The sequence below is a fragment of the Phyllopteryx taeniolatus genome, chromosome 14, assembly GCF_024500385.1.
Source record: "Phyllopteryx taeniolatus isolate TA_2022b chromosome 14, UOR_Ptae_1.2, whole genome shotgun sequence".
Classification (NCBI taxonomy): domain Eukaryota; kingdom Metazoa; phylum Chordata; class Actinopteri; order Syngnathiformes; family Syngnathidae; genus Phyllopteryx; species Phyllopteryx taeniolatus.
Genome location: NC_084515.1, coordinates 14,235,615 through 14,263,016, shown reverse-complemented (window position 1 = coordinate 14,263,016; position 27,402 = coordinate 14,235,615). Strand labels below are relative to the sequence as shown.

Sequence of the window (27,402 nt, the reverse complement as noted above, 5' to 3'; positions counted from 1 at the left end):
AGACGGTGATTCATTAAAGGTTTCTGAATCAATCAATCAATCAATCAATTCAGGGCTTTTGTTTTGCCTTTTTTGTCTGTTTGTTTTTCAAATAGAGGAACCGTGTTGAAGGTCAGGTAGAGTGTTTTTACGTTTTACAGTGGTTTCAAAAGATGTACCTTGTGAAATGTTATTTGACTAGGAAATTATATAATTTTTTAGAACACCCTATTTCCTGCGGAAGGCACTTATATGTAATCCACATATAGTACATCATTCCCAAATCTCCTTGCTGAAGAAAGTCACAGCCTTGTTAAGACATCCTAGCCAATCACCCAGAACTCCATCCAAACATGGCATTTAAAATGGTTACAAAATGAGTCTTCACGTATTTGTGAGGCCACGGCAAACAATCCCACTCACGTTCACACTTAAGGACAATTTAGTCTTCAGTTAACCTAAGCAACATGTTTTGGGAATGTGGGAGGAAGCTGGAGTTACCTGCGGAAAACCCACACAAGCACAGCTATAACATGCAAACATGCACACGGGATTTGAATGTGTTAACCACTCAATCACCGTACCACCCACTTTGAGTTGCGCACCATAGTCTTTTTTTTTTTTCTTTTTCTTTCTTCAGTAAACCGAGCTAAAGTGGTTTCTGTAGTACTTTCTCTCCTCCTCAGATGAGATGTTCAATAAGGCATGATATTGAAAAGCAATGTATACAGCATGTCTCAGACACATGAGCAGGCGATTTTGGACACTACAGTATGCAGATCATTTAAAAAAAGACGGCGAGGGAAGCAGAGTCTACCTGCGTGCTGCTCATCATTGTCTTTTTAACAACTGCTCTTTTAATACCATTCATTTGCATGACAGAAACATAATACGCCTTTATCGGCCACAAAAATGTACTTAATACACCTTTATCTGACATTCCTTAATACGACATAATTGAACACGGCAACTTTTCTAAGTTCGCTATTGTTGGACAGAGAAACTTTTCTTAATATGCCTTTATCAGGACACTGAAACTTTCCTTCATAAGCCTTGATAGTACACCCAAACATTCCTTCATATACCTTTATCATACACAGAAACTTTTCTTACTATGCCTTTATGGGACACAGAAGCGTTCCTTCATAGGCCTTCATCCGAATGAACCTGTGTGCTCTCTGAGTTAGGCACCTTTTTTTTTCCAGTATGGAAATAGTGTTATTTGGAACTATCAATAAGGTGTGATATTAAAACCATCGTACACAGTATATGTCAGAAACTGGAGCAGGTTGGTTTTGGACATTATACAAACACACTTATACAGATTTAAACAGGTGAAGACTGAAGTACAGTAGATCCTAACTTTCGAGCCCTCATGAAGCTCGTCAAGATATGTGATGCCTTCATTGGTTGAGCTTGGCATGCGACTTGGTTTGAGGGTGTGCGAAGGGGGGGAGGCGTTGGGGTGCTCTTGAGAGAGAATAAACATTGATAATCCTCATTCAAACAGTTTAATGTGAGGCGCTATACTCCCACTGATTAATGTGCCTCCGAGGGCTCATCCCGCCATATTGGGCCTCATTCATCACGCCGGCAAATAAGTCATTTATACAGGAGGAGGTTTTATGCTTGTCTGTAAAGCACGTTAAAAGGCGCACGCCAAAAGTGCAACCTTACCCCCGCCCTCCAGAGCTCTATCACCGGAAAGCTATTTTTGTCCTATTTATTAAAAACATCTATTTTCCTTGCACACACCTTTCACACTTTATAATATGACGGTGAGCAGCAAGGCCACACCATAAAAGTTATTTTATTACAACACAAAAGTCCACGTTTTTCCACCTGCAACCCTAATGAGGACAAGCGCTATAGAAAATGGATAATCAATTGAATATTTTCATTGAACGCTTGAACACTTTCATCCGAAAAACGACAACGGCTGTCATGCAAATGTCGCGACACTTCAGTGCATCTAAAGGATTAACTACCCAAGTTTGTTTGGGCTTTTGTGTGTGTGTGTCTTTTTTTAATCGATGCCACCGCAGAAGGGTATCTAGGGGTATGGAATTGACTGTGACGTACAAAAGCAGTTAACATAGGTTGTTTCATTGTGTACTCCATTAGAATACAAGAACTGGATTCTATTGGATTGCAGTGGACAAATGAGTTGGTCTACCTCACGCTTTATTTATTCAGTAGCTCCTCAATGTACGGCCATGTCTCGCCGCATGAATCATTCAGCATCGCGACCGCCGCCACTGAAACACACGCTGCCACTTATAGAAAAAGAGACTCCCGTTGGTCTTTCAGCAGGACGGTACTTGTGTCTTAAAGATTTAGCGCTCAGCTTTGACGTCAGGGCGTCCCGTTTTATGGCTGAGGTTGTATTTTTGGACGGTTCGGGCTGTACGTCCGCAGACAGGATATTATTACCTTTAGATACTATGAAGTAAAATCAGGCATGAATAATATCAAGTGATATGGGACAAACTAAATGATGCATACTTCTATGGACTGTTAGGAATGTGGCTGGTGATGTGTGGGCCTCTAAAATCTCTATGAATATTCCCTTGGTCATCCAAACCTCACTTAGGAGGAAATTGTACAGAAAAAATAAAAGTTTGTGACTATAATGGGACCGTTTGACTATATTCTATCCATGCTTCATCATTTGGGCTGTAGGTGAACTGGTGGTTAGTACGTCTGTCTCACATCTCTGACGTTCAGGGTTCGAAACCTGGCCCCACATTCCAAAAACATGCATGTTAAGTTCGTTGGAGATCAAATTGTCCATAGGTGTGAAATTGCTTCTTCGTCCATATGTGCCCTGTGCATAACGATGAGATGCCGGGCCACGGCAGGTGAAAAAGAAGGCACATTCATCACCTGCAAACACACACACACACACACACACGAATATCCATATAAATTACTCACACAGGCATTTTCAATATTCCATTCATACGTTATCTGCCGCCACGTTTGTTTCTGGATTTTAAAATGTCTTCCCCCCCTCACTGGAGTCAATTAGGTCGATTTAGGAGAAGTGGTACAGAAAATGGATGGATAGTGAGACGACGGCGCTATTAGCTCAGTTACGCTGCATCAGGCTAATGAGCAGACGTCGTTAAAGTGCATTTCTAAACCACTGCTACCACAATCATAAATCTATTGTTAAAATATACCGCTCTGACAGGGCCAATCAAACATTGCGATGCAGCTTTTGTTAGGGATCTCATGAGATTGTGTTGTACCTAATGATATGTCCAACGTGTTTCGGCGCCGAGATCTCGGAAGTACATCAAATTAGAATAAGCTTCTATCGGAGTTGATTCGCGGCATGCAAATTGAGGGCATCTAATATTCTCTATATGTACGCCGGGGGATTAGTCTATGGCTTTTTAATCTACATGCTCAATGATGGATTGATCCCAAGATTTCATTATTTTTTTAATATCAGCATATCTTCCTACACCCATCTGTCACTTTTTCCCCCTGTAAATATAATTTTATCTCTGGATTCATCCGTCCTTCATTTTTCTTGTCTGTCATGTGGGCCTCATTCGGCTGTAACCCCCCCCCCCCCCCACCCTGTCGAGATGGAAGTGTCAATCCTCTCCCATAATTCTATTTTTATCTCGCTGTGTCTCGCTGTTCAAGGAAAAGATTGCCGATTCGTGGGTCTCCCTGCTGTCCGACAATCAGTTTGGCAGTTTGTGTGTAATCCTGGCAACCAACACGCACAAAAACGGTGCTGAAAACAAGTGGAAAAAATTGCTTGTGTAGTTTTTGTGTAGTCATGGTGACCTAGCAATTAAAAATTAATTTTTTTTTTTAAAGGCAATAAAGCATGTTTAATGGTTAGTTTTTGCGAAATCCAGATAATTAAAACAAATAAAAACCAAGCAATACGTTATTGGAAATCGTTTCAGTAGTTTTTGTAATAGCCTGATAAAAAGCCAACAAACAAAACTATGAAAAGTTAATGGCAAATCACTTTAATAGTTTTTTTGCAAAATACTGATAACAAGCCTACAAAAACAAGTTAGTGGGAAATCAGTAAAGTAGTTATTGCTCTTGATATCATATATATAGTTAAGATATATATATATATAAGATATGTAGTTAATGCATAATCGCGATAAGAAGCCAACAAAAATGATACAAAGTTAGTGTATACTGGTTTAGTAGTTCTTGTTCAGTCATTGGAACAAAAACTGCAAGTTTTGAGTGGAAAGATTTTCCGTAATGGTGATCAACACAAGTAATGGAAAAAATATATATGTATAAATTAAAAACGTTTAAAGGATTATTGCTGTTATTGTATAATCCTGCAAACACAAACAACAAAGCATGTTCAATGTAAATTTCTGTTTCTGGAAGTTTCTGTAATTGTGTAATTTTTTTCAAGCATATATATATATATATATATATATATATATATATATATGCATACAGTACATACCGCTAATCGGTGGATAAATAGCTAATCTTCATACACTACGGCACATGTGTCAAACTCAAGGCGCGGGGGCCAGATCTGGCCTCCACATCATTTGATGTGGCCCACGAAAGCAAATCATTTGCGTCTACTTCGCTTCTTGCTGAAATCTGTTCCAAAAATTGCAAACTTTCTTTACTTCTAATAATGTTGAGAGATTGCAAGCATTTTTTTAAGATAAATTGAACAATATTTGAACGGAGACACTCAAACATTTACATGGTTTTACAGACAGGTGGCATTTAAATCCATTTCAGTTGAGTACATTTTGTTACGAACTTGAACAAAAAGTCTTACAATTGAGCCGCAAGTTTCTTCTTCTGTTTGTCCAGGTTCAATAAAATCCAGAACACCAAGAACACCATGAAGAAGGACGGCATCAGTTCGCTCACCTACAGAGTGGTGCAGATCAAAAGGTACCCGCTGTACACCAACATCTCGGTAGAGATCGGCAAACCGCCTCCCCGGCCTTTCAAGGGATAGAGAGAAGGTAGGTTTGGGCAATTGGGATGGAGGGCCAAAAGACGTCACAAGCACATCATGGTGAGGAATTTTTTTCTAACTTGCTCATATAAGCCTCTGGACAACTTTGGATTGAGGGAATTGTTAAAAGCAGGAATTTGGACCAAAATGGAAGATACCCACTGGAACAGAGGCATGGAGAAGTGGCCCAACCCTCCAGGCTAAACATTCCAAAAATGGCAAAAAGCAGTCAAGTGAATAACGGGAGGGTCACAATGTGCAGTTTTGAGACCTCAACGTCAAATGACGGGGTAGCATAGATTCACGAGGACACCTCCGGGATGGGGAGTGACACGTCAAGAACATGACGGCCGCCATTTCCCGCATGATGAGCGTGCGTGTCACGCGACTTGATCTCGCTCACATATGTACATGATCCTGCGCAGGTAGGAAATACTCTCAAATCAATGCCTCTGGCATTAACGAATGAATGTATCGTGCCTGCATCTCCCACACGGGGACAACGCTGGGACAGATTTTTTTAAGGTTTGTTAAGACTGAACGGTATTGGAGCAACTTGTTCAACATGAATATGTATGTTGAGTCTGTGGTGTTGGAAAACATCGCAAAAGATGAACCCTTTTGTTTTGATAACATTAATAATAGATAAGGCAGATGCACTTGTATTATAATTAGGATTTGATTTGACGTGATGTGAGGCACAACAGGGTCATAATCGTTTCTCATGTTCCTCTAAAATTGGATTTTAATGCCTGCGGTTGCACACCGACACAGAATCGTTACATTTAATTGAATTTTCATTGTATTTTGCCATCTTCTCACTCTGACTTATTGGCTTCATGCATTGGATTTAATTAGATTGAATTTGATTTGATTTTTCCACTGACTGACCTATTGGCTTCATGCATTTAATTCAATTTGTGTAGTTTTTAAATGACTCATTAGCCTTCACTTGTCTTTATCTCCTCCCTCTGACTTGCTGGCTTATTCAAAATCAAAAAGTAACAGTAAGATTGTGTTATCGTTAGCTATATGTTATGAATATTCATACCTTGTGATATGAATATTCATGTATTGTGATATCAGAAACAATGAGCCTTATCTTTTTATTTATTTCTTTTTGGTTTTATTTCGTTACATTATAAACATGGCACTGCCCATCGTCATTTCCCACATTAAGTATTTCAAAGTGTTTTTTTTCCTGTTTTTTTTGGTTTGTTTGTTGCTGTTTTGACACTGCTACACAGTTGTCGCCTACATATATACATATATACACCGAGCTGATGCCTTCAGTAGTTATTTTCTATTGATTAAATGACATGTTTTAAATAATGAACTGTAAACCAAAACATTTTCTTTCTCATTTGTTGCTTCGTCTTTGGTGAGCCTTGAAGAGAGAGACAAAAAAAAAAGTTCCCATCTGTTTGCTTACTCTTCTCTTGGCCTCCAGGTTTTTTTTTTTTGGTTTGTTTTTTTCCAAGGTGAGATGAGGCCTCTCTTGAGCGCACGCATGCAGTCGCACATTATCGCTGTCTTCCCTTCTTACAGTTTTTGTGTGTGTGTGTGTGCATTTGATCACCTTTAATTGCCTTTGCACAGTCCCATTGACCTTTTCTGCCCTTCCTCCTGCAAATCGACACTGCGAAAGCTTCCACGCACGGCTGCCACGTGTTCGCTTGGGGGGACTGGTTTGAATTAACTCGATCATTTATATCATTTCTAGAGAAACAAATATATATAAAGAAAATAAAAGACATCTCTATATGTTTTGGGGTGTAAAGGTGCAGCAAAAGCTTTGGTTATCCCTAACCTTAGTGTCCCCGTTCACTTCGTTAGTAAGGGAACAGGAAACTGGTCTGTGATGCAAAAAAGGTTTGGTACCGCTGTACTGTGCTTTTAAAAAAAAAAAAAAAAAATGTCAATGACATCGATCATCACCGACTTCCATCAAAAACAAAAAGTCTTTAGTCGTTCAACCAACAATAGTCACAACCTTGTTTCCCATCCCTTCATTTCCATTTTGTCCTCAGTCGCAGGACACATTTAGAAACACCTATGGACAATTTAGAATCTTTGATTAAACGTAGCCAGATTACCCGGAGAACACCCGCACAAGCAAAGCATGCCAACGCCGCACAGGACCGAGCCGAGATTTGAACCGCGAACCTCAGAACTGTGAGGCAAAACGTGCTCGTCTACCATGCAACCAACCTTGTTTCCCAGTAAATGTTAGTTCTGCTTCATGTTGAGTAATTTATAGTTACTTGATGAAAAGAGCATGAATTTACTCAACATTTTTTTAAATTAGCATTTTCTCACATGAATTTAAGTACAGATATGTATTCACATGGACGGAGTACACGTAAAAAGTCATCCGAAAAATACTGAATTAAAGAACATGGACCTAAAATGGACTTAAGTACTTAATTAATTCCCACCACTGATAAGGAGTAGGGTATATTTTTTTCATAGCCATGCAAACGATAAATACATGTTATAAAATGGATGATACTAATTGCAGCGCGTTTTTTTGTATGAAATCTCAGACCTCAGCAGGCTTACGGCATGACATCAGTCAGACCTAATTTGATTCGATGGGAGAAAAAAGGGCAGACGAGAGCAGCCCCCAGTGTGCGTTTTCACCACGGCGGGTTTTCGGAACGCTATTCATTTCCTTTCCGTTCAGCCGCCGCGTGCAAGAAGTGCTCCATGTTTGCTAATGGACTACATGAGTGCTCGCTGATGTTTGAAGCTGTACTCGTGGTCAAGCACACTTCAGGTGCTTACATGTTTTCTTTTCCTCAGTACAGGCGGACTTCCCGTGTGCGGAACTTTCAGGGCCGTAAGGTGTTTTTAAGACAAATACACAAATAGCTTCTGTAAACCCAAGCGCCACTTTGTTTTTGTTTTTTGGTACATCGAATGTTGAAAATGTTATCTTATATAGAATGCATTATGTCATATCAAAACTAATTTTTTTATACAATCAATAAATCTGTTGGTTAAAGATTGAAGAGTCCGTCATTTGTTGTTGTTCTTTCCCTCTAAAGCAACCCAGTACAACTGGATCTTTCAATCAGAACTATTATTTTTGCATATCAGACGGAAAATATTGTTTTTATGCACATGTAGACCTATTATCACGTGAAAGCTGCACACACAATGTAATGATGTCGCTAAAGGTGTGAAATGTCATCATTGTGAGGTAGGATTTAAAAAAACAACAATGTACTGTACGTACCTTTATTTTTTTTATTAATCTCAATATTTCACGATTGACCTCGTTTTATTTTGATTTTGACAAACTGATTATTTTCCACTTTTGTTTACTCTTTTTTAAAATAACTGTTAAACTATTTATTTATTATCTATATTACATGAATGTATATATTAAATATATTCAGTCAAATTTAATATTTATATTAGTCATATATATTTACAATTCAACGTTTTCAGATTAAGTTGAGTCATTTAGTGGTATTTTGTTTGGTTTTTCAATTACTACCTGTTTTTCATAATTCATGCATTTAATGTATTTAAATTTATTGTATTTTAAATCTTTGGCATTTTGCAATTATTGTAATGATTGCAATTTTTTTCACTTTTGGTAACATTTGTTATGACTGTTTTACTATTAGCATTTTTCTATTTTATTTATTTATTATAAATTACATTTTTAGCAATTAGTACTTGGTACAAAAGTCGTGTTGTTTTACTCTTAATATTCTACTTTTTTATTTGGCGTTACTTAAATTATTTAATCTTAATTTATTATTTACTTAATTATTTCCTTTTTTCAACTTTTTCTTACTCTATATTCATTTTTTTTCCCATTCTTGGTAATGCTTGATAATTAAGTGGAACTAGGACTATTTTTGCAATTATTTTACCATTGTCGTCTTATTTTGTTTTATAACATTTTGATTTCGTAGATTTTAATTTTATATATATATTTTTAAAAAAAATTTTTAAGTCATTCAGTGCTCCAACACAATATTATGTTAACATCCGAATGTGGATTGTTCGGCCTTGGAAGAGGTTCGCACTCGTGTCATGGAAAATATTTTGTAGCATTCATTCCAGTATCGCACTGTAGGAGCCTTTCAGTCAGTCCAATCAATTCATCTTGAGGTCACCACACGCACTAAGGACGGCTTAAAACTGATATTTATTGCTTTGCTAGACAATTAGCTAAATCGAAATTGCATCACAGCGGCGACCTGTGACAGGTCAATTACGCGTCCTTATCGTCCCATCGTCGTTTCAATGCTACGCTACACTTTCCATCCATCCATTCATTCATTTTCTGAGCTGCTTATCCTCACTAGGGTCGCGGCAGCGCTGGAGCCTATCCCAGCTGTCATCGGGCAGGAGGCGGGGTACGCCCTAAACTGGTCGCCAGCCAATCGCAGGGCACATTCGCACTCACATTCACACCTAAGGACAATTTAGTCTTCAATTAACCTACCATGCATGTGCTTGGGATGTGGGAAGAAATCGGAGTGCCCGGAGAAAACCCACGCAGGCACGGGGAGAACATGCAAACTCCACACAGGTGAGGCTGGGGATTGAACCCCGGTCCTCAGAACTGTGAGGCAGACGCTCTAACCAGTCGTGCACCGTGCCGCCGCTACACTTTCCATGTAAACTTAATTAAACTCCTTTAACAATTAAGGGAATACATTATTTTTTTGTGAGTGGTACAGTCCACCCCCACTGATGATAATGGTCTCGTCTGTCTGGTCACACTCTAGGAAGTAGACGGGCCTGCTAACTAACAAACAGGATGGTGTTTTATGAACTTGCGCTATTCAGTGCTTTTCTAGTTCAATTTGGCATCAATGCCAGTATTGAAGATATGCAGGATATTGGGCTTTTGGGTGAAAATTTTAAATGAAATTAAAACGTTCTAGAACCTTTACAGGGCTTATTTTGACCTCTAAACTGTCTAACTATTAAGTGTTGAACAAAATTTTGCGCACACACACACACACAAAAGTCTTTGGTGTTATGGTGAAGATGGATGACGTGTGAGATCAGTTTTGTGTCTGGGACTGCTCGGGCGTGCAGTTCTTGAGGCGGGAGCATGTGGCCAGGCGATTGCCCTCCCAGTAGCCGGCGTCCTGGCCGTCGTGGCAACGGCACTTGGTGCAGGGGTCCACCCAGACGGGATCGCCGGCGGGAATCACCCAGCTACGGGACGAGTCCACATAGCAGTTTGGACCTGGAGCGAGTAAAATGGTCAATTAATCATGCGTGACTTCATTGGCTTAGACTCAAGCGGGGCCAATGTGAGCCTTTTCCCACCTTATCATCGACAAAGGTCCAATTGTAGGATTTATTTATTTTATTTAATTTTTTTTACACTTAACTATTTTTAACAATTGTTTTACTCTTGAAATTTATTTTTACATACATTTTGAAATCTGTTCTTTTTCAAAAAATATATCCATATTGTATTGTATTTTAATGATTAAGTGATTTGTTTTCACGTGTGTTCCGTTTTTTAAATGATTATTACACTACTGAAATTAAATTTTTAAGGGATATTAAAATGCTTGCAATTTGTTTCCAACATTGTATTTGTAGTGACAATGTGATTTGTCATTTTTCGTAACTTATTAGTCAATTTTTATTTATTTGTTAATATTGTATTATTTTGTAATTATTAGGTGATTTTTTTTTCACTTTTAAAAATAGTTATTTTAGTCTTGTGTAACAATTTTACAATTGGCATTTTTTTAAACATCTTTTTTAATGTTTTTTTTAAATATTGTAGTCGTAATTAAGTGACTTTCACGTTAACTATTTTCAATGATTATTTTATAATTTACATTTATTTTTTATACAGTATGATAATGGATTTGTATGTTTTAAGTGTTTTTTTTATTTTTTTTATAGTTCTTACCCTTGATATTTCCTTCATATATTTTTGCAAACAAGCTGTATTTTTTTTAAATCTGGTAATAGTGGTGATTGATTTTTATTATTTATTATTATTTCACAAAATATATTAATTGGTAGTGATTAAGCTTTTTTGTCATTTTTTATTTTTTAAAATTATTTAAATCTTGACATTTATTTGCATTACTTAATATTGTATTAATTTGTAGTGAAAAAGTGATTTTTTTGGGAGGTGGGGGGTGTTTTGACTCCCTTGTGGCACCACGCTGCCTCTCACAGGTTAATGTCGGTACTGCGACATGGTCCTTTTAACACAACTCTCTTGATAATCTCAAATCCAGAACAGTAAACTCACACATGCCGATTTTTTTCCACGTCATGTGTGTGTGTTCTCGCTCACAAAAAAAATGCTCAAGATGTTAAAAATCAATATGTGAGTCCCCGGCTTGAATGTGACTCTGTATTGTTCAGAACTGGCGCAAACTCACCCTCCTGGCACTCGGGGCAGCACTTGCCAGGCTGGTACACGGGGTTGACGCAAGGTGGGGGCGCGCAGTCGGCCACCAGACAGCGGGCGATGCCGTCCCTGTCGCACGTGCACTGCTCGCATTCGGTTGGCTAGAAAACACACAAACATACACACCCATGAATCAATATAGGCTTCACTCAACAGACACTTCATTAGGTACGCCTGATCAGTTTTCAATGCTGCGTCTGCGTCGTAGTGGCTGTTTCTAATCGTCTCAATAAAAGTCGCCAATAAAGTCAAGTTAATAACTGAGCATTCTTCTATATTCGAAAATGCAATTGTTTGAAATTTATTTTTTACATACAGCTCTATATACCTATATATATATATATATATATATATATATATAAAATGGGTTAAAGGGTTATTGTGAGTGTAATACACCAACTTGCCACGAGGTAGCGCAACTACACTTGTGCATGAGGAAAAATCCAGATGTCAGGTGTGATACGTTGTGGCCGTTGATACATTTTCGATAGTTTTTTGAAATCACTGTTACGCAGAAACATACTCGTTTAGGTGTGTGTACTGAAGTGCCTTGTACCTTCAGTAGGGGGCGCCACTGACGGTAGGTGCTGAGAATGTGCGAGATCAAAATGAGCCAAAATATCTCCCATCAGTTAAATTTACATACATATACATATATATATATATATATATGTATATATATATTCTACCTTAATCAGGTTGTAAGTGAATGTGTAGTACAAGTACAATTGTGCACTATTACATTGGAATGCATTTAATTATCATTTCTAATTACTGTATTTTACATTTGACTTTTTTAAATGTTTTTTTAATTATTTGGTATGTCTAGTTAGTGAGTGTTTATTTTTCAATTTTAACTATTTTTAATGAATATTTAACTCTTGTAATGCCTTTTCATAGCAAAAAATAATAATAATTGTCATCATTATTTCACAGCAATCGTGATTTGTTTTATTTTGTTTACCAATTCACATTTTGTTCAATATATTTTTTTTTTATGTTTTGTAATGTCTTAATATATGGTGTTATTAATATTATTTTACAACTGCGTTATTTTCCTAATATAGTTTTTTAATGTGGTATTAATTAGTTTGTAGTGATTGTCATGTTTTATATTTGTAATTTTGGGTAATTTGTTACGTCCGTTACATTGAAATCTCGATACCCATGCTGTATATTGTTCTATCTACTCAGATACTACTTTTCAGCCTGTCAATTTTGACATTTAACATTTTAAATAGATATAACATTAAAGTCACTTATGACTTTTCCATCATGAGCTCCACCGGGGACTTAATTACCTGAAAGTTGTGCCCCAGTTCGTAGACCACCCCCCGGTACTCGCAGCCGATTCTCTCGCAGCGGGGGCAGCAGTCGCTGGGGTAGTGGCTCACATGGATGCAGCCCGGCGGCAGGCTGGTGCACTCGGTGCGGGCACAGGCCGAGCCCTCGGCGGTGCACTCGCACTGGGTACAGTGGTCCGAGTCCAGGAAGTACCACTCCCCCAAGTAGTAGACGCTCCCGTTGGCCTCGCAGGTGCTCTCCGGCGGCTGCGGCGGCTGCTGCAGTTGGCCGGCCACCGAGAAGCCGAAGGCGGCCTGGGTGCTAAGGAGCACCGCCAATAGGAGCCGACTCGACAACATGGTTGCCAAACACAACTCAGTGTGGTGAATGCGGTCCAGGAAGGTTCGGTGGATGGATTTTTTATTTTTTTTTCTGCTTGGAATATTTGTCACATTGTCGCAAAAACCTGTTTAGTGTGTTCCAGCTCTTTGCTCCACTCCAGACTGTCTGCTTTGCTGTCTGTCTGGAGTTCTGCTGGAAAAGTGGGTGGAGGCATCGGGGGAGAATTCGACGTTATCCTCCCCCAAGTGCCCCATTAGTGTCACATTAATCGGCGTCTACGGTACATTTGGGAACACTTTGAACACGTTTTGACACCCTCGTCTGTCACACTACTACTTTTTAGTGACGTAATTAAAGTGACGACAGCGCCTGACGTTGAAGTAAAAGTTGTACTTCTTGTCCAAATATGGACGTTACATGAAATCACCTGAATCGAGATCTCGCGAGACCACCCACCTCCACCTTAGCAACTGACATGTTAGCCTTGGATACCACCCGAGTCGTGCTAAACGCAGATTGACGGTGAGTGTCTTTCACGACTTCTTCATACTATGTGGAAATGTAAACACACAATATGCTTTCCAGAGCGTTGAAATAGTATTAATTTGATTGTTAGTTCATTTGTGACGTCACTTACGTCAAGTTTGTGTAAAGTAGCTAGCCTGAATGCTACCTGTCAGCCATGTAAACTAACTTGAACTTGTATCTCGAAATTAGGGCAACCATATAACACTTACTTACTAATTAAAACCAAATGTGTTATTTGCTAGAGTCCATGTACAAAAGCAAGGTGTCATCTCCAGTGCTGAATTAAGGTGGTGGTGGTAAATTGTCAGTGGAGAACCCCCCACCCTCAAAAAAGTACCCTGAAATTGACATAATGAGCTTGCCCAGATAATCACTTTTATCCCATCAGCTGCCTTTTAAATATTAGTGTGGAGGTTTTCCCATCCACATGACAATTAGATTAAAAATATTATTTTTCCAAATGTCATTTAGGATCCTTGCATTAGTTAACTCTAAGTGCTATATTGGGAGTTGATTAGCTGCATAGTGTGCTAGTGGTTAGCATGTATGCCTCACAGGTTCTTGGGCTTGAATCTCAGCTATGAGCTTCCTGTGTGGCATTTGCATGCGCTCCCGTGCGCCCACATCCCCAAAAACATTCATGCTAGGTTCATTGAAGACTAAATTGTTCGTGAGAGTCAGATTTGATAGGCTTCAGCTTTATCGTCACCCTACTGTAAGTGAGCAAGCTATAGAAAAAGGATGGATGAGATGTACAAAGGGCAAGGTATCATCTCCGAAGCTGAATCTTAGTATTTCTTAACTTTGTGTCTATTCCTCAGCCACAGACTGCCACCCATATGCAGTCTAGCAGCGGGAACCAGACTGGGTGCCCTGCTCCGTCTCTGTGGAGCCTGATTGTTGAGCACGTGCCGCGGTCCGAGATGCCCAAGATTCACGCCACGCTGGGCCGCTCGCTGGTCGACACATACACGGAGCTACACGCAGAGGTGAGGGGAATTATTTTGGAGGAAAATGATATTTTGAATCCAAAGTCACCAGGCACCTTGTTTAACTACATGATCAGATTTAAATACAATATTTTCTCTTATAGTCGCTGGGGTGCTTTATTCTTACTAATTCTTTTTTTATTTTTTTATTATTATTTTGTTCCACAAATAAGGATATTTACTTACAATAATACAGTGGAACCTCCAAGGTTGAACACAATCTGGCTAATTTACGTCCTGATGCCCCACAACAATTCCTTCCCATAGGAAGTAATGTCAAGTGAATTCACCAGTCATGAAATCTCTATCCTCTATTTATTATGTAACGTGTTAACATTCCTAACTACCATACAAGTGTAAAGAGATGTTAACCACTGTATAATCCCACTTCTGACATAAGGTTTTATGCACCATACAATGACAGTAAAGGCTTTTTATGCTGTTCTAATGACACAAAGTAAAACTACTAACCATTTGAAGCTGCTTGACGGTGAAGGAAGAGGAAACATTTAGCGACATTTAGTATCTGCTCGGTCAAATTCATGTGTTTGTTACAATTAATTGAGTGAATTGTACGGTGAGCAAATGGTTTGCACGTCCGCCTCACAGTACTTAGGTTGAGGGTTCAAATCCGTCTCCGCCTTTCTGCGCTGTCTCCATGTTCTCCCCGTGCTTGAGTGTTTTTTTTTTGTTTGTTTTTTCGGTCACTATGGCTTCCTCCCGTATTCCGTAAACAAGCAAGTTAGGTTGACTGAAGACTTAACTTGTCCTTAGGTGTAAGTGTGCTTCTCCGATTGGCTGGCCGCCTCTCGCCCAAAGTCAGCTGGGATAGGCTCCTGTTCACCTGCAACACTAGTGAGAATAAGCAGCACAAGGAATTAATGGATGGATGGTTTCTACTGACCAACCAGAGCCTTGTCCATGTCAGCATAAATTCTGTTTTACCTCTATGGTTTAAAAAGCCAAATTATTCACCCCCCTTTGAGAGTAGATGTCTGTTTTTTAGTAAGATTCCTTCTCGGAGTGAATCAACTTTATCTCACCTCAGCTGTCCTGGCAGTTAAAGGAAAAGCTTCGTTGAGCTGCGCATCGTCAGCAAGTACAACTCCCAGACTGCCTAATAAAAGCCAAACTCGGTGAAAAGTGGCACCGCCGTCCAAATGTAAGCTAGCCAGACATCAATATTTACACAAGGGGCTGCTGAACTCTCCCTCAGCTCGGCTTATTGACCCCGCTCAAGACCGATTTGGCGTACTGATGACAAGTCCTGATTGCGGGATCGAGGTCACTTAGGAGGGTGGATCAAAGAAAACGATGGGGTTTTGAGGAGCCAAGAATAAAAAAAAAATGGCAAAATTAGGGGTGGGGAACCTACGAAAGCATTTGAGCTGGCCTGCCATGAAACTCTGAAAACAAATCACACATCCCGGGCGTGGGAGGAGTACGGTGAGGCCATGGAGAACAACTTCCGGGCGGCTTCGAGGAAATTCTGGTCCACCATCCAGCGTCTCAGGAGAGGAAAGCAGTGCACCATCAACACTGTGTATAGTGGGGATGGGGCGCTGCTGACCTCGACTCGGGACGTTGTGAATCGGTGGGGGGGAGAATACTTCGAAGACCGGGACTCACATTCACGTACAGTTTGTGTTTTTTTTGTTTTTTTTTTGACACCTCAGGTGGGGACATACTGAAAAAGTCACACATTGGCGAGGCATAACCACACACACACACACACACACACACACACACACAATCAAAAGCATATTAGGTCCGCAATTATTTAATCAATTTTAATGGCCTTTCACATGCAAAAGACGATAATTGGCAACGATTAAACGCCTGGAGAACGGAAATCAAATTAGAATGATGCAGAGTGAATCAGTTCATATGCAAATCATACACGCTTGCACGCACACACATACAGAAAGACACTCGGGGTCGGCATAACCGCGTTAAAGAGGCTAATCCTCCACTGTTGATAAGACTGTTTGCTACATGAATTCTTTAACTTAGATATGGATGTCGGGGGGAAAAGCGTGCGTGTGTGTGTGTGTGTGTATGCCGCACAGAAAATGTGAGGTGATGTTGGCTCAGGAAATTTGGCTTCACACTGAAGGTCGAACACTATCTGCTCCAGAATGCCACAAAAAACGTTCCGAAACTATATATTTTGGGTACGAATAGGGCAGCATAGTGGTTAGCATGTCTGCCTCACACTTCTAAGATTTGGGATTCAAATCTCAAGTTTGCATTGTGCTTTTCTCTGGTTACTGCGCCTTCCTGCCACATTCCTAAAACATTCACGTTAGCTTCACCGAAGACGCTAAAATGAGACATGAATGTAAAGGGTTGTTTGCGTATGCCCTTTGATTGACTGGCAGCCGGCCCAGAACGTACCCCGCCTCTCGCCCCGATTCAGCCGGGGTAGACTCCAGCTCACCTGCAACTATAATGAGGCAGGCGAGCAGTAGAAAGAAAAAAAGGATTGATGGATTCTTTGTCCCTCACTATTTCTCCTGGAGCCTTGTAATGAATCCCATGCCTGCGTTCACCAATATGAAAGGTACAAGGCGGCGCCTCCATCCCCCCTCCACCCCCTCGCGTCAAGGTCTACATTGTCTATCGTGGTTAGATTAGCCTCGGCGAGGCCACTCTCTCGCTCCTTTCAGATCTCCCGACAGCGAACAAAAATAAACCCCTCTATGTATTCACAAACCCGGTGCAATAATTTGGGTTTTGGCAGCGCTCCCCCCTAAAATAGCTCCTGCATGAGATCAACTGTTTTACTGCAGAAAGGAAGGACGGAAGGAGAGAGAGAGGGGCAGCAAAATCCACTCGTCAGCCTCTGAGCCATGAAGCCTTTCACATAAACAGTGCAGACGACAGCCGACGGCCCACAGAGGAGGCCCCGCTAGCTGGCCTTGTGTAGATTTGTGTGTTGTGTCACACACACACGTATAAAAAACATTTTTTAAACGTGTTTTCAGCTCTTCCTGACCATATATATTCCTTCGAAGAAGAAGTTTTTACTGAAAGGGGTCCGACATGATTGACAAGCAGCAGGTGTGTAGGTGTTAATGGTAGCCAGACACATCTGCACATATTTTCTTCACCCTTTTTATATTTTCCCCTTAGTATTTGTCTCCAAAGCACACTTCAAGAGTTTTCGTTGTAGTTTCCCGTTTCAAGAAGACTCGAGTGTAGGAATTGTGTGCCAAGCAGGGTTCACACATCGATAATCAGGCCGAATTTGAGCATTTTTGGCCCCTTCCGATCAAAGTCAGCAGAGGCTCGATTTGCGGACGTCTCCGAGAGATGATCGTGACCGATTATCTTGTGGTGTGGGTGTGCGTTAAGAGGGATTTTCTTGGCTGATCTGCTCAAAAAACATTCAGGCCGTTAAACCTGGTCAATATTTGCAATCGCAAAACGGTGAGCCGAGCTTATCGTTGTGTGTGGTGTTCTAACTTGGTCGTCTTGAGTACACAACACACTATAAGAGGAGTAAGATTTATTTATTTATTTATTTATTTATTTTTACACAAATGAAAATGGAAGAAAGTATGGGGTTGTTGTGGCCATTTTGAAGCTGTGGTTTTCTTTTTGATTTTTTTGGTTTTTTTAGGTGCATGCATTCACAAGAAGATTTATGAGGGCTTCTGCCACAGCAAACTCACCCAAGCATGTCTTTATGGAGGCTGTTGTGTGCACTGACAGCATTCAAGGGCTGCCCACAAGCTGTTCCTCCAAATCGGGAAACGTACAATTGTACATCCCTCCATTTCCTTTACCACTTATCTTCACATTTGTAGATTCTGATGGATTAATTCATTAAGAGCCGCGTCTCATTACCTTTGTCCGTAGAGTGCGACAGTCATCATCGTCATCCCTTAAAATTCAAACAAAACCAGCTAATTATCTGTGAATGCATTTCAGTCAGTTGATGGGCTCCATTTTATCTCACACGAGTGACTAATTAGCCTACCGTTGCTTCACAAATGTAAATATTGTCTTGTTTCAGCGAAAGGAATCCATCAGCTGACTACAATGCCGAGAGTATCGAATGCATAAGATTTGCGCTCATTGATGGGTGTCACCGTCCCGCCCTTTTCTCACAGGCAGTCATGTGGCACAAGATATGGCAGGACAGCCTGCGGGCGGGGGCCCCGCTCTCCCGATCGAGGGGCCCCCTGGCCGACCCGCCGGTGATCAAGGAGCTGGTGAGGGCCGAGGTCAGGATGCTGCTGGAGAGTCTCCAGGAGAAATTCTTCAGGGAGGGAAGGTCGGTGCATGTTGCCACGCACGAGCTCCCTCTTGCTTCTCCCAAAGATGTTTGAAAAATCCCAATTATTTATTTATTTTTATTTTTTCTCATTTGCTATGCGGTGACCCTTCACCTCTGCACATTTGTCTGTAGAACAGAACTAAAACGATTCGCTGAAAAATGCATCTAATCGCAGCAGCGTGACGGATGATTCTAGTAGCGGTCCTGGTGGAGTTAATTAACACTGTAGCAAGCATGGTGGTAAACCTCTCAAGATGATGCAGAGAAAGAAAGCTTGTTGCGACTTTCGGGCTGTCCTGTCGGGGGTCACTGCAGCGAATCACTCGCCCCTCAATGTTTCACAGTAGATATAGTTCCTTTGTATGCTTCCTTTTTTGCGTCGGCCAACAAAAGAGTTTGAGGAGTGACTTGCCAAAAAAAAAGCTCCGGTCCAGAAGATGTTCTCCATTTGTAGCTTGTCAATATTTAGTTTGGCCAATTTCATTCTCGCTAGTAGTTATTTCAGTGTCCACTGTGGATTTGACAACAATTTTGTCCAAATGCATGTTGCCCCTGGTTGGGAAAAAAAGTTATATCTTAGGAAGGTTGACAGATAGCAACACTGTTCTCAAGTAAAAGTGGACAGAAAGTGAAGGCCCGTCATCCTCTTCATGGGGCTGTTTACTTGTAAATTGTCTTCTCCCCACGTCTTGCTTTGTCCCAACAGCTGGGCTCTCCCGTCCTCCACGCACGTTTTCCCTCCAACAAAGACATCCATAAAACACTATACTTTGCTCCTTTGTCAGTTACAAATGAGACGGAAAGTGCAGGAACAAAGGTTTCGTTGCAATTCAGTAAGTCACTTAAAGGGAAATGCTGCATTTCACGGCCGAAGGAAGCAAACATTGAGCTGGATTTTTAGAGGGCCTCTCACCACCTTGTTAAGTTGTTAAATAGAATATATGTGGATGCACTAAGTGGCCAGCTAAAGACACGCCTTAAAAAAATGGGGTCCCGTTCTGATAAGCAAAGAAACATTGAGTAATCCGGCTGTTTAATGCATCCTTTTAAGTGCTCTCAGTGACATCCTTGGTACTCTGGGGCTGTTTTGTTTTTCCTTCGTCTTTTTACGGAGGAAAGTTATCAGTGTTATACAAATGTAAGGAGCGGTTATAAAACATCCTAATTGATGTTTGCTATTTAATTTCTCACGCCAATGTCAGGGCATCAACAGGCAACCAGTGCTTGGCAATCAAATGGCTTTTATTGGGAAAACATAGAAGCAAGTCATAAACCTGCTGTCTCTCTGTGTGTGTGTGTGTGTGTGTGTGTGTGTCTTTGGCAGTGTGTGTAAGTAATTCTCCCGGCAACTAAGTTGTTGCCACCGGGAATGTTGCCTTGTGCAACCTCCGAGAATAGCCCAACGTAATGTTCCCTCCGTTCTTTTTTTTCTCGTTTTGTGACTATTTCTTGCGGACTCTTTAGGGTGTAAAGAGTACGAGTACGGCTATCGTTACCGTAACGACCAGGGGTGGAGCTCGGTGGTTGCGTCAAAGTGAGCCGCCACTACTAGTCCAGAATGTGAAGAAATAAAGTAAACGCCCACAAAGACATTAAAAGCATGGAATGTGTTTTTTTTACTCGTGGAGGCGGCGCTTCATCAAGATGCCAATTTTTACCTTGTCAATTAGTGAAGCAGATCCGTGCATGTGGTGCATGCGGCGGACACATTGCCAAGCTCAAATACCCCACCGCCCCCGTTCGACAACCTTGCAAAAACGTGTAAAACCCATGCCACGCCAGTAGTTGGCGATGATGCTTTGTAAAGAAACACTGTGCGCTTCGACTTTGGTAAGACTCCACTGAATACATGTATATGAAGTATTTTAATCACGTACGTTATTACAGCAATGAATTACGCTATTACTTTGCTCACATCCGGACTTAAACACTTATCACTGGTATGTTGCTTTCAAATGTTTCTATGTGGAGGCTCCAAAACACTGTTGTTATGGCAACCAATGGCCAAATTGGCATCATTTTTTTTTTTTTAGTTTGCAGTTGCTGTTTTTATTTGAATAACTTGCCCTGAAATCACTCACTCACTAATTCAAGATTCAGCAGCTCTCACTGCATTTGGAGAAGTTACTTCAGAAATTGTTTTCATATTGCTCTTTCAGACGCAAAGTGAAGACTTACTCCTGCAGTCAGTCTTGCAGACTGGCCGACCTGCAGTGTAATGCATTTTGTAAAATCCCCATTGACTGGAGGAAATGTAGTCCATTGTAACATTGCCAGAATGTATTGTTGCCCCACAGGCTGTGCCAGCACAGATCTCGTCTCCCCATTGATTTTCTTTTTTTTTTTTCTTTTTTTTTTTTTTTTTTTTTTTTAAAACTTGGCTGACTGTGTGCATTTTTGTGAGTAATGTTCTTAAAACTGACCTCGATAGGATAATACAGAGTGTTTCATTTTGTTCATTTAGGTCAGTTTAATGCTTTTCTGTCGTTGTGGAAGCATCTAGCAAAGCAAGCAATTCCTCAAGCTATCAGTCTCTTTTTCCTTGCAGGCCTATATTGTATACAAGCGCAATCTAATTACCAGTGCGACTTCCCAGTAGCAGTCTGATTTTTCAAATGTATTTATTTATTGTGATTTGAGCCATTTGTATGAGGGTGTGTGTCCCTTGTAAAAGTCAACTGATTTATCCTATTGGACTACTCCTGTGTGGTCTTCATCCCTGAGGCAGCCATCTATTCTCCCACACACACATACACAAAAGCCAGTCAGTATCTGTGTCATTTGTCTACGGGTAGAAAACACTCATTTTCTCTAATGCGGCAACAATAAAACCAAGCAGGCTGTTGGCTCGCCTGCGGCTGCTTGCTTTAGTTACTTTGTTTTCCCCCTTAGGGTGTTTCCAGAATATATAATGCCAGTGCTCAACTTTTCCATTTTAAGGTCTATGTTTATAAGGCTCATAATCATGGCTGGGCTCCCCTGTTATTTTTGTTTGGAGTGTCTTAATGCACCATGACGTAGCAGATGTCGTTTTGTCGTTGCAGGCACGATGAGGAGTTGTTAAGTCGTTACAACGCGAAGACCGTAAACTTTGCCCTCGGTCGCCTTGACATCGGCGCCGAGCCCAAAGATGAACTCAGGTGTGGGCGAGCGACATTACCGTAAAGCGACTCTCACGATGTAACCGTTTTACCTTCGCTTTTCTCTCCTGAAGCTCAAGCGCTTCCGTCCAGTCGAGCGTCCAAGTGGAGATTGAAGCGATGAAGGACAATCTGAATATCACCGACATCAACAAAGTGGTGCAACATCTTAAGTAAGTCGTACCTACCTACAATATTTCATTTGGAGCATTTGTTTTAGTCTGAAGCAGCTTTGGCCGCTGAGAGTTAGTTTGTTTTGTATCTTAGCGCCTTAAGCAGGACAAACTGCATAACTTTTCACTTCAAATTTGCGCTATAAGAGTAGATCGCCTGTCACGAAACATCAAAGCTAAAGAGTGAAGTACTTACAGCATAGAGACATATATTTTATAATAACAATGTAATAATGTGAAGAAATTAAACCATTTTGTGCCACATTTTCTGCTTCAATTCAATGGACGTTGTTCTGCTCCCTCTGGTGTGTGCATCTTGGCCACCTGGAGGCAATATAAAACAGATATGCTGTACATGGAGACGGTAATATACTAATATTAGTTGTTCTTTACAGAGGATGAAGAATATATGCCTGTGAGTATAGTTGTATTGTGTCGAGTTCAAATCCACACTTTGAGTTCAAATGCCCTGTACGTCAATCAAGAGACAAAAAAAATATATATATATATTTTTTTTAAAAAGCCACTTATGTCAACTTTTTTTAATTCCTTGGGATTGAGCCACACTCCCTTCGCGATCGACCTATTGGGCACCCCTGCAGTAGACGAATATAATTTTCTCTCGCTGGACAAAGCGTACTGTAGCCGTAAAAAGTCGTACATTTGAGAAACGGACAAGCTGTAAAGTAGTTTTAAGTTATATAGGTTGTGAATTGAAGTCTGTATTCTGGCGGCGTCACCAATACATCAAGTCCAAGCATGCTGGATTTTTATTGTATTGGACTTAATTGGTTGTTAAACTCAATGAGTGGAGTGTCAACCCGTTTTCTCGATTCAGTTCCCCCCACAGCTGTCCCAGACAGCTTTTCGCCTTTCCTCGCCTCCTTCACTTTCCATCCTTCCTATTCTTCCTCCATCCCTGGCTTCATGGTTCGTATAGCAGTGCGGTCAATGGGGCTACCTTGGATGAGAGCCCGCTCCTCTCTCTTTTCTCCCTCCCTCTCTTTCTCTCTTCCGTTTCCCGTCTTGAGTAGAACAAAAGAGTCCATTGTGAGAAAGTGCGTCCCCGAGCCGAACGCCAGTCGGCGGACGACTCGAACGCGCTTATGTAACCGGAGAGTGACGACCTCTTCCTCGGGAAAACGACTTATTTGTCCTTGCTTTGTTAAGCCGTCTCCCTCTGCCTGTGTGCAACTTTTTAATAGAGTCTCATTTATCGTGTGACTGGGGACCTGCAGTTTCCGACATGACCTCGATTGTAGCTTTTGTCTCCATAGATTTCGAATGAAAAACAACTGCAGAATAAATGTCTTTGAAAAGGCTTGCTTTTCATCTACACTACCTCCCTACCGCAATACCGAACTGCACAAATACCTTTCAACCTCTCCTGATTATCTCGTCACATACCTCCCTATATACCTATCTAATTTTGTTGGCAGCCACGCACGCACACACACACACACACACACACCGTCAATTCGAAGTGAGTAACAAAACCCAAAAGAACGCAGTCCATAAGAATGGATTGTACCGCGCGGAGGGTACCTGCAGTACTATCCTACTCCAAACCTACCTACATTCAGTACTTACCCTTGGTAATGGTATTGGTACCCCTAACTAACTACCTACCATTTTTACGACCTAAACACATATCCAGCGAACTGGCGACCTCCTCACCTACCACTGTAATCATTTGCAGGTCTATCCTGAGTGAAGAATGTGCTGCACTGAAAGCACAAGTAAAGCACACACAGGTAAGACAGGATGGAGTTGTGAATGATTCTTTAATCCTCTTTTGTTTTAATCCCTAAAGCCTTCAACTATGTGTGGATAACCAGATCATATTTGCCGTATTGATGTGAGCTTTTTGAAACATGCGCGGATTCCACTGACTGTGAAACCAATAACAATCCTGCTTTTTTTCCCTCTCTCTCTCTCCATCGCTCCATACACTTCCATGTATATGTGCTACATAAACACAAGCAGCCCCTCACATTACGGTCTCTGTGCATGTTCCAACCCCCGCTAGGTCGAGGCAACACACGTCTGTAACGCTGTCATACTTGTGAAAGGTTATGACTTATTGAGGCCAGATGTTGCCGTAGTTCTAGTCCCACAAGGGAAAAGACCACAAATATGTTGTCTATTTGTGAGAATGCTTGGTTGTGTTCGTATAATATTGGGGAGAAATACACTTTCCAATCAGCTTGCTAACAGGCACACACACACATCCTGCTTGTCATTTCCTCTGGATGTGAATTTCTGATTGAAAATTATGATGGAACACTTCTGTTTAAGCGTTTACACGCATAAATTCCTCTCCACTCTCCCATTTTGTTATTTTTAGCCCATTTGCTTCCTCTGCCTCTTTCCAACGACCTTCTCTGATCAATGTACAGTACATTTACCGCCTGCTTTGCCACTGTCTTCAGGAGTCACAAACCATAGTGTTATATGTGCAGTTATTGTAACATCGAGTACGTACCCCATTTGTGTTACATGATTTGCAGGAACTGATCAAAAAGCAGTGCAGGAGTCAGGATGACGGCGTCAACAGTGAGCCAACCCTTGCAGGTAAGTGCTGGAGGAACATCGGGGCTAATGCTGCCATCTATGGGCCCATTGACGCAAATGACTGGGGTTGAGTCTCTTGTACACTCCTGTAATATTGTTGATATAATTGACATCGTTTTCTGTATCTGTATTGTTTTTAATTACCTTTTTAGACTTGAAAGAGCTGAGAGGGGCTATTCAAAAAGACTTAGAGCTCTACCCCTCGCCTCCCTCGCATGTTGCGGAGAAAGCAACGAGACAGACGTTCAGGTTAGCCTGCGAGCACCCTGTTATCATGGTCTCTTTCATTTTATCAGAAACTCAGTGCTGTGATCACTTTCTCTATTTAGAGCTGCTTCAATTTTGCCAATGTGTGTCTTTTCTTCCCATCGTCGATCGCAGGCTGTCAACTGGACAAAAGAACTCTGATAAAACCTTGTACACGATAACTTCTACCTCGCTCCGAAGGCCACATCCTCCCTCCGCTCCGCCTCACTTCAACTTTTGCGGCTCCCTAAAGCCCATCGACGCCTTGGAGACCACCTCAAGGACTTCTCATCAGCACAAAAGTGCCACGTCGGCGTCTCGACACAGAAAAGTCCGCCTGAAAACCACCGCGAGCGATCCGGTGGTGATGGAAACTTTGCGCCCAGAGGAAGATAACTCGGATTTCCTCTGGCGGCTCCTCACGACCGCAGATAGCTCACCCTTCTTCCCCACGCAGTATCTACAGCCCGGGTAGGAAGGGCAAATTATGGGCATAAGAAGGTTAAATGTAAGACCTTTTTTTGTGGAGTGAAGTAGTGCCGTGAGAGTGGAAAAGAGCTCGTCGTGGACAAGATTTGAGTCAGTAGCAAAGAAGCCACCGTGTGTCACTCATCAGTAGTGGTCTGCACGTGTACTCACGACAAACATGGACATTGTTTGGGTTTTTTTGTAACAGGAGTATCTGAACAAATGTTTACAAGCACGTCACTTCCAAGAGGCACTGAGCTGACCTCTAGTGTCAATGATATATGCACAAATCACCTTTACTCATCATTAACTATGTACTTTTTTGTCTGGTGATGACAGCCAGTGGTGGGCAAGGTGGGGCAGCAACCGAGCGCCCTCTATTGATGAGCCTGCACTGTTTTGTTTTTTTAAACTGATTTACTGCTTATACCGTGATAGATGGTGAGCCAATGTCACTGTTGTCTTTTACGCGCGCTGCGGTCGCGCCTTAAATTGGAATTGCCGCTATTCCATCAAGTTGTTTATGGGCCGTGGCGATTGGCTCAAGCAGCGCTGTCTTGTCAGCATGGCTCCAATCAGGTGATGCTTGTTTTAGTACTGCGTAGCCTACAGCCATCCCTTTGATTGGAAATTAATTATGATTGTGTTATTTTGTTTTGTGTACATCACAAGTTTGTTTTACATCTTTTACATTTGTATTTGCTTTTAGTTTACCTTGTTTTACAGGTCATTATTGCAAAGCAGAAACTGTTCTCAATTGCCTTACCTGGAAAAATAAAAGTTAGATCAAATTTAAAAAAAGATTTTTATTTTTAAGTTACAAAGCCAGTTAGCAGATCACTACAAATCACAGCAATCCCTTGATTGGCTGCAAATAGGACTCCCAAGTAACCGTGATCATAGATGCAATCTGATTGGATGTTTTGTTGCGATGCCATGACTTCATTTCTACATAATTGTTTTTTCTCTCTCTCTGTCTCTCTCTCTCTCGCTCTCGCTCTCTCTCTCTGATGTCACAGATGATTTGTATTAAATCGTTACGAATCGAAGCTATGCATAGGATGGTTTGTGGCCATGACATCATTTTCCCACACCAGTTCAACGAACACTACTTGGAATTTCAGATGTTTTTGTCCTAAGTGCAACAAAATGTCAGACAAGCGCCTTTCCAATACAAGGCTGCCTCTGAAGAAGGTCAACTCGCAGCAGCAGGACCTCGTCAAACACCCGATGTCCAGCAAGGATCCAGCAGGGGAAGTTCAGTCTGCTGCAGTGACTATTATGCAAATGGCACAGACTTTAAGAAATGTATGGAGTTTAAAGTGACTAGTAGTGCGATAATCTGGAACAGTGTCAATTGTGCAAATGGTGCAGATATTTCTCAAGCACGAGTGGTATGAGTTTATCATGATCAATATATGTTAGAAAGTTTACTTTAAACGGGAAAACTGTCAAGTGTTGAAAGTTAAAACACACAAACTAATGTCATTTTTTTTTTTACTTTTTTTTTTCAGTGCGACTAAGAGGTCGCCCTTTGGGGATTTCCATTGCTATTTTTGTCATTTTCATTAGAAAAAGGTACAATATTTGCTTCTGTCTCGAGGAGAGACGTGACGTCAAATATGTACCAAGTCATGTTTTCAGCAATACAAGGAGATGAACAGAGGAGCGAGAAATGTTCGCAAAATGAGACGATGAGAATGCTCGATGACATCAGTTCATGGAGACAACTAAAGATGACGTCACGTCTTTGACGCGCTACAAATCGACCATCTCGGTGGCTAAATGATTACTATCACCACGTAGCTTCGTTTCCGAATGAACATTGACCCAAAGTGCATGCTGCCAAACTGGTTACAAAGCGGTTTCGAGGTGGCCATCGCAAAGCTCTGGTCTCAATCCATTTGCAATTCTATGGGCACACCTGAAAAGGCATGTTTGTTAGATATCTATACATGCTCTTTATTCAGGATTTCTTTTTATTTCACT

At 41.1% G+C, this 27,402-nt stretch overlaps 3 protein-coding genes across 7 annotated transcripts in view; 2 read left to right on the top strand and 1 right to left on the bottom strand.

The window, feature by feature from the left end:
• The window catches only part of b4galt2 (UDP-Gal:betaGlcNAc beta 1,4- galactosyltransferase, polypeptide 2), an 81,097-nt gene extending 73,120 nt beyond the window's left edge, over positions 1-7,977 (top strand). For all 3 annotated transcript variants that reach the window (XM_061797664.1, XM_061797662.1, XM_061797663.1), the window contains one exon: positions 4,813-7,977. In XM_061797664.1, the coding sequence (XP_061653648.1) occupies positions 4,813-4,963 (151 nt within the window). In that variant the 3' untranslated portion in view covers positions 4,964-7,977. The remainder of the gene's footprint in view (positions 1-4,812) is intronic.
• A 951-nt stretch (positions 7,978-8,928) lies between these two features.
• zgc:113531 (uncharacterized protein LOC541359 homolog) lies at positions 8,929-13,037 on the bottom strand. The gene is made up of 3 exons (XM_061797676.1): positions 12,686-13,037; positions 11,356-11,485; positions 8,929-10,187 (listed from the first exon to the last, which is right to left on the bottom strand). The coding sequence occupies exons 1-3, from the start codon at positions 13,025-13,027 to the stop codon at positions 10,000-10,002; spliced, it is 660 nt and encodes a 219-aa protein (XP_061653660.1). The 5' UTR covers positions 13,028-13,037; the 3' UTR covers positions 8,929-9,999.
• Positions 13,038-13,392: 355 nt separating this feature from the next.
• On the top strand, positions 13,393-26,870 carry ccdc24 (coiled-coil domain containing 24). 3 transcript variants are annotated; one of them, XM_061797665.1, is made up of 9 exons: positions 13,393-13,532; positions 14,360-14,527; positions 18,646-18,809; positions 21,857-21,952; positions 22,027-22,125; positions 23,825-23,879; positions 24,636-24,699; positions 24,852-24,948; positions 25,081-26,870. In XM_061797665.1, the coding sequence occupies exons 2-9, from the start codon at positions 14,378-14,380 to the stop codon at positions 25,418-25,420; spliced, it is 1,065 nt and encodes a 354-aa protein (XP_061653649.1). In that variant the 5' UTR covers positions 13,393-13,532; positions 14,360-14,377; the 3' UTR covers positions 25,421-26,870. The 3 variants fall into 3 exon arrangements, with proteins under 3 accessions (XP_061653649.1, XP_061653651.1, XP_061653650.1); XM_061797666.1 differs by having other exon boundaries at positions 13,400-13,532; positions 14,366-14,527; XM_061797667.1 differs by lacking the exon at positions 21,857-21,952.
• Positions 26,871-27,402: the final 532 nt, after the last annotated feature.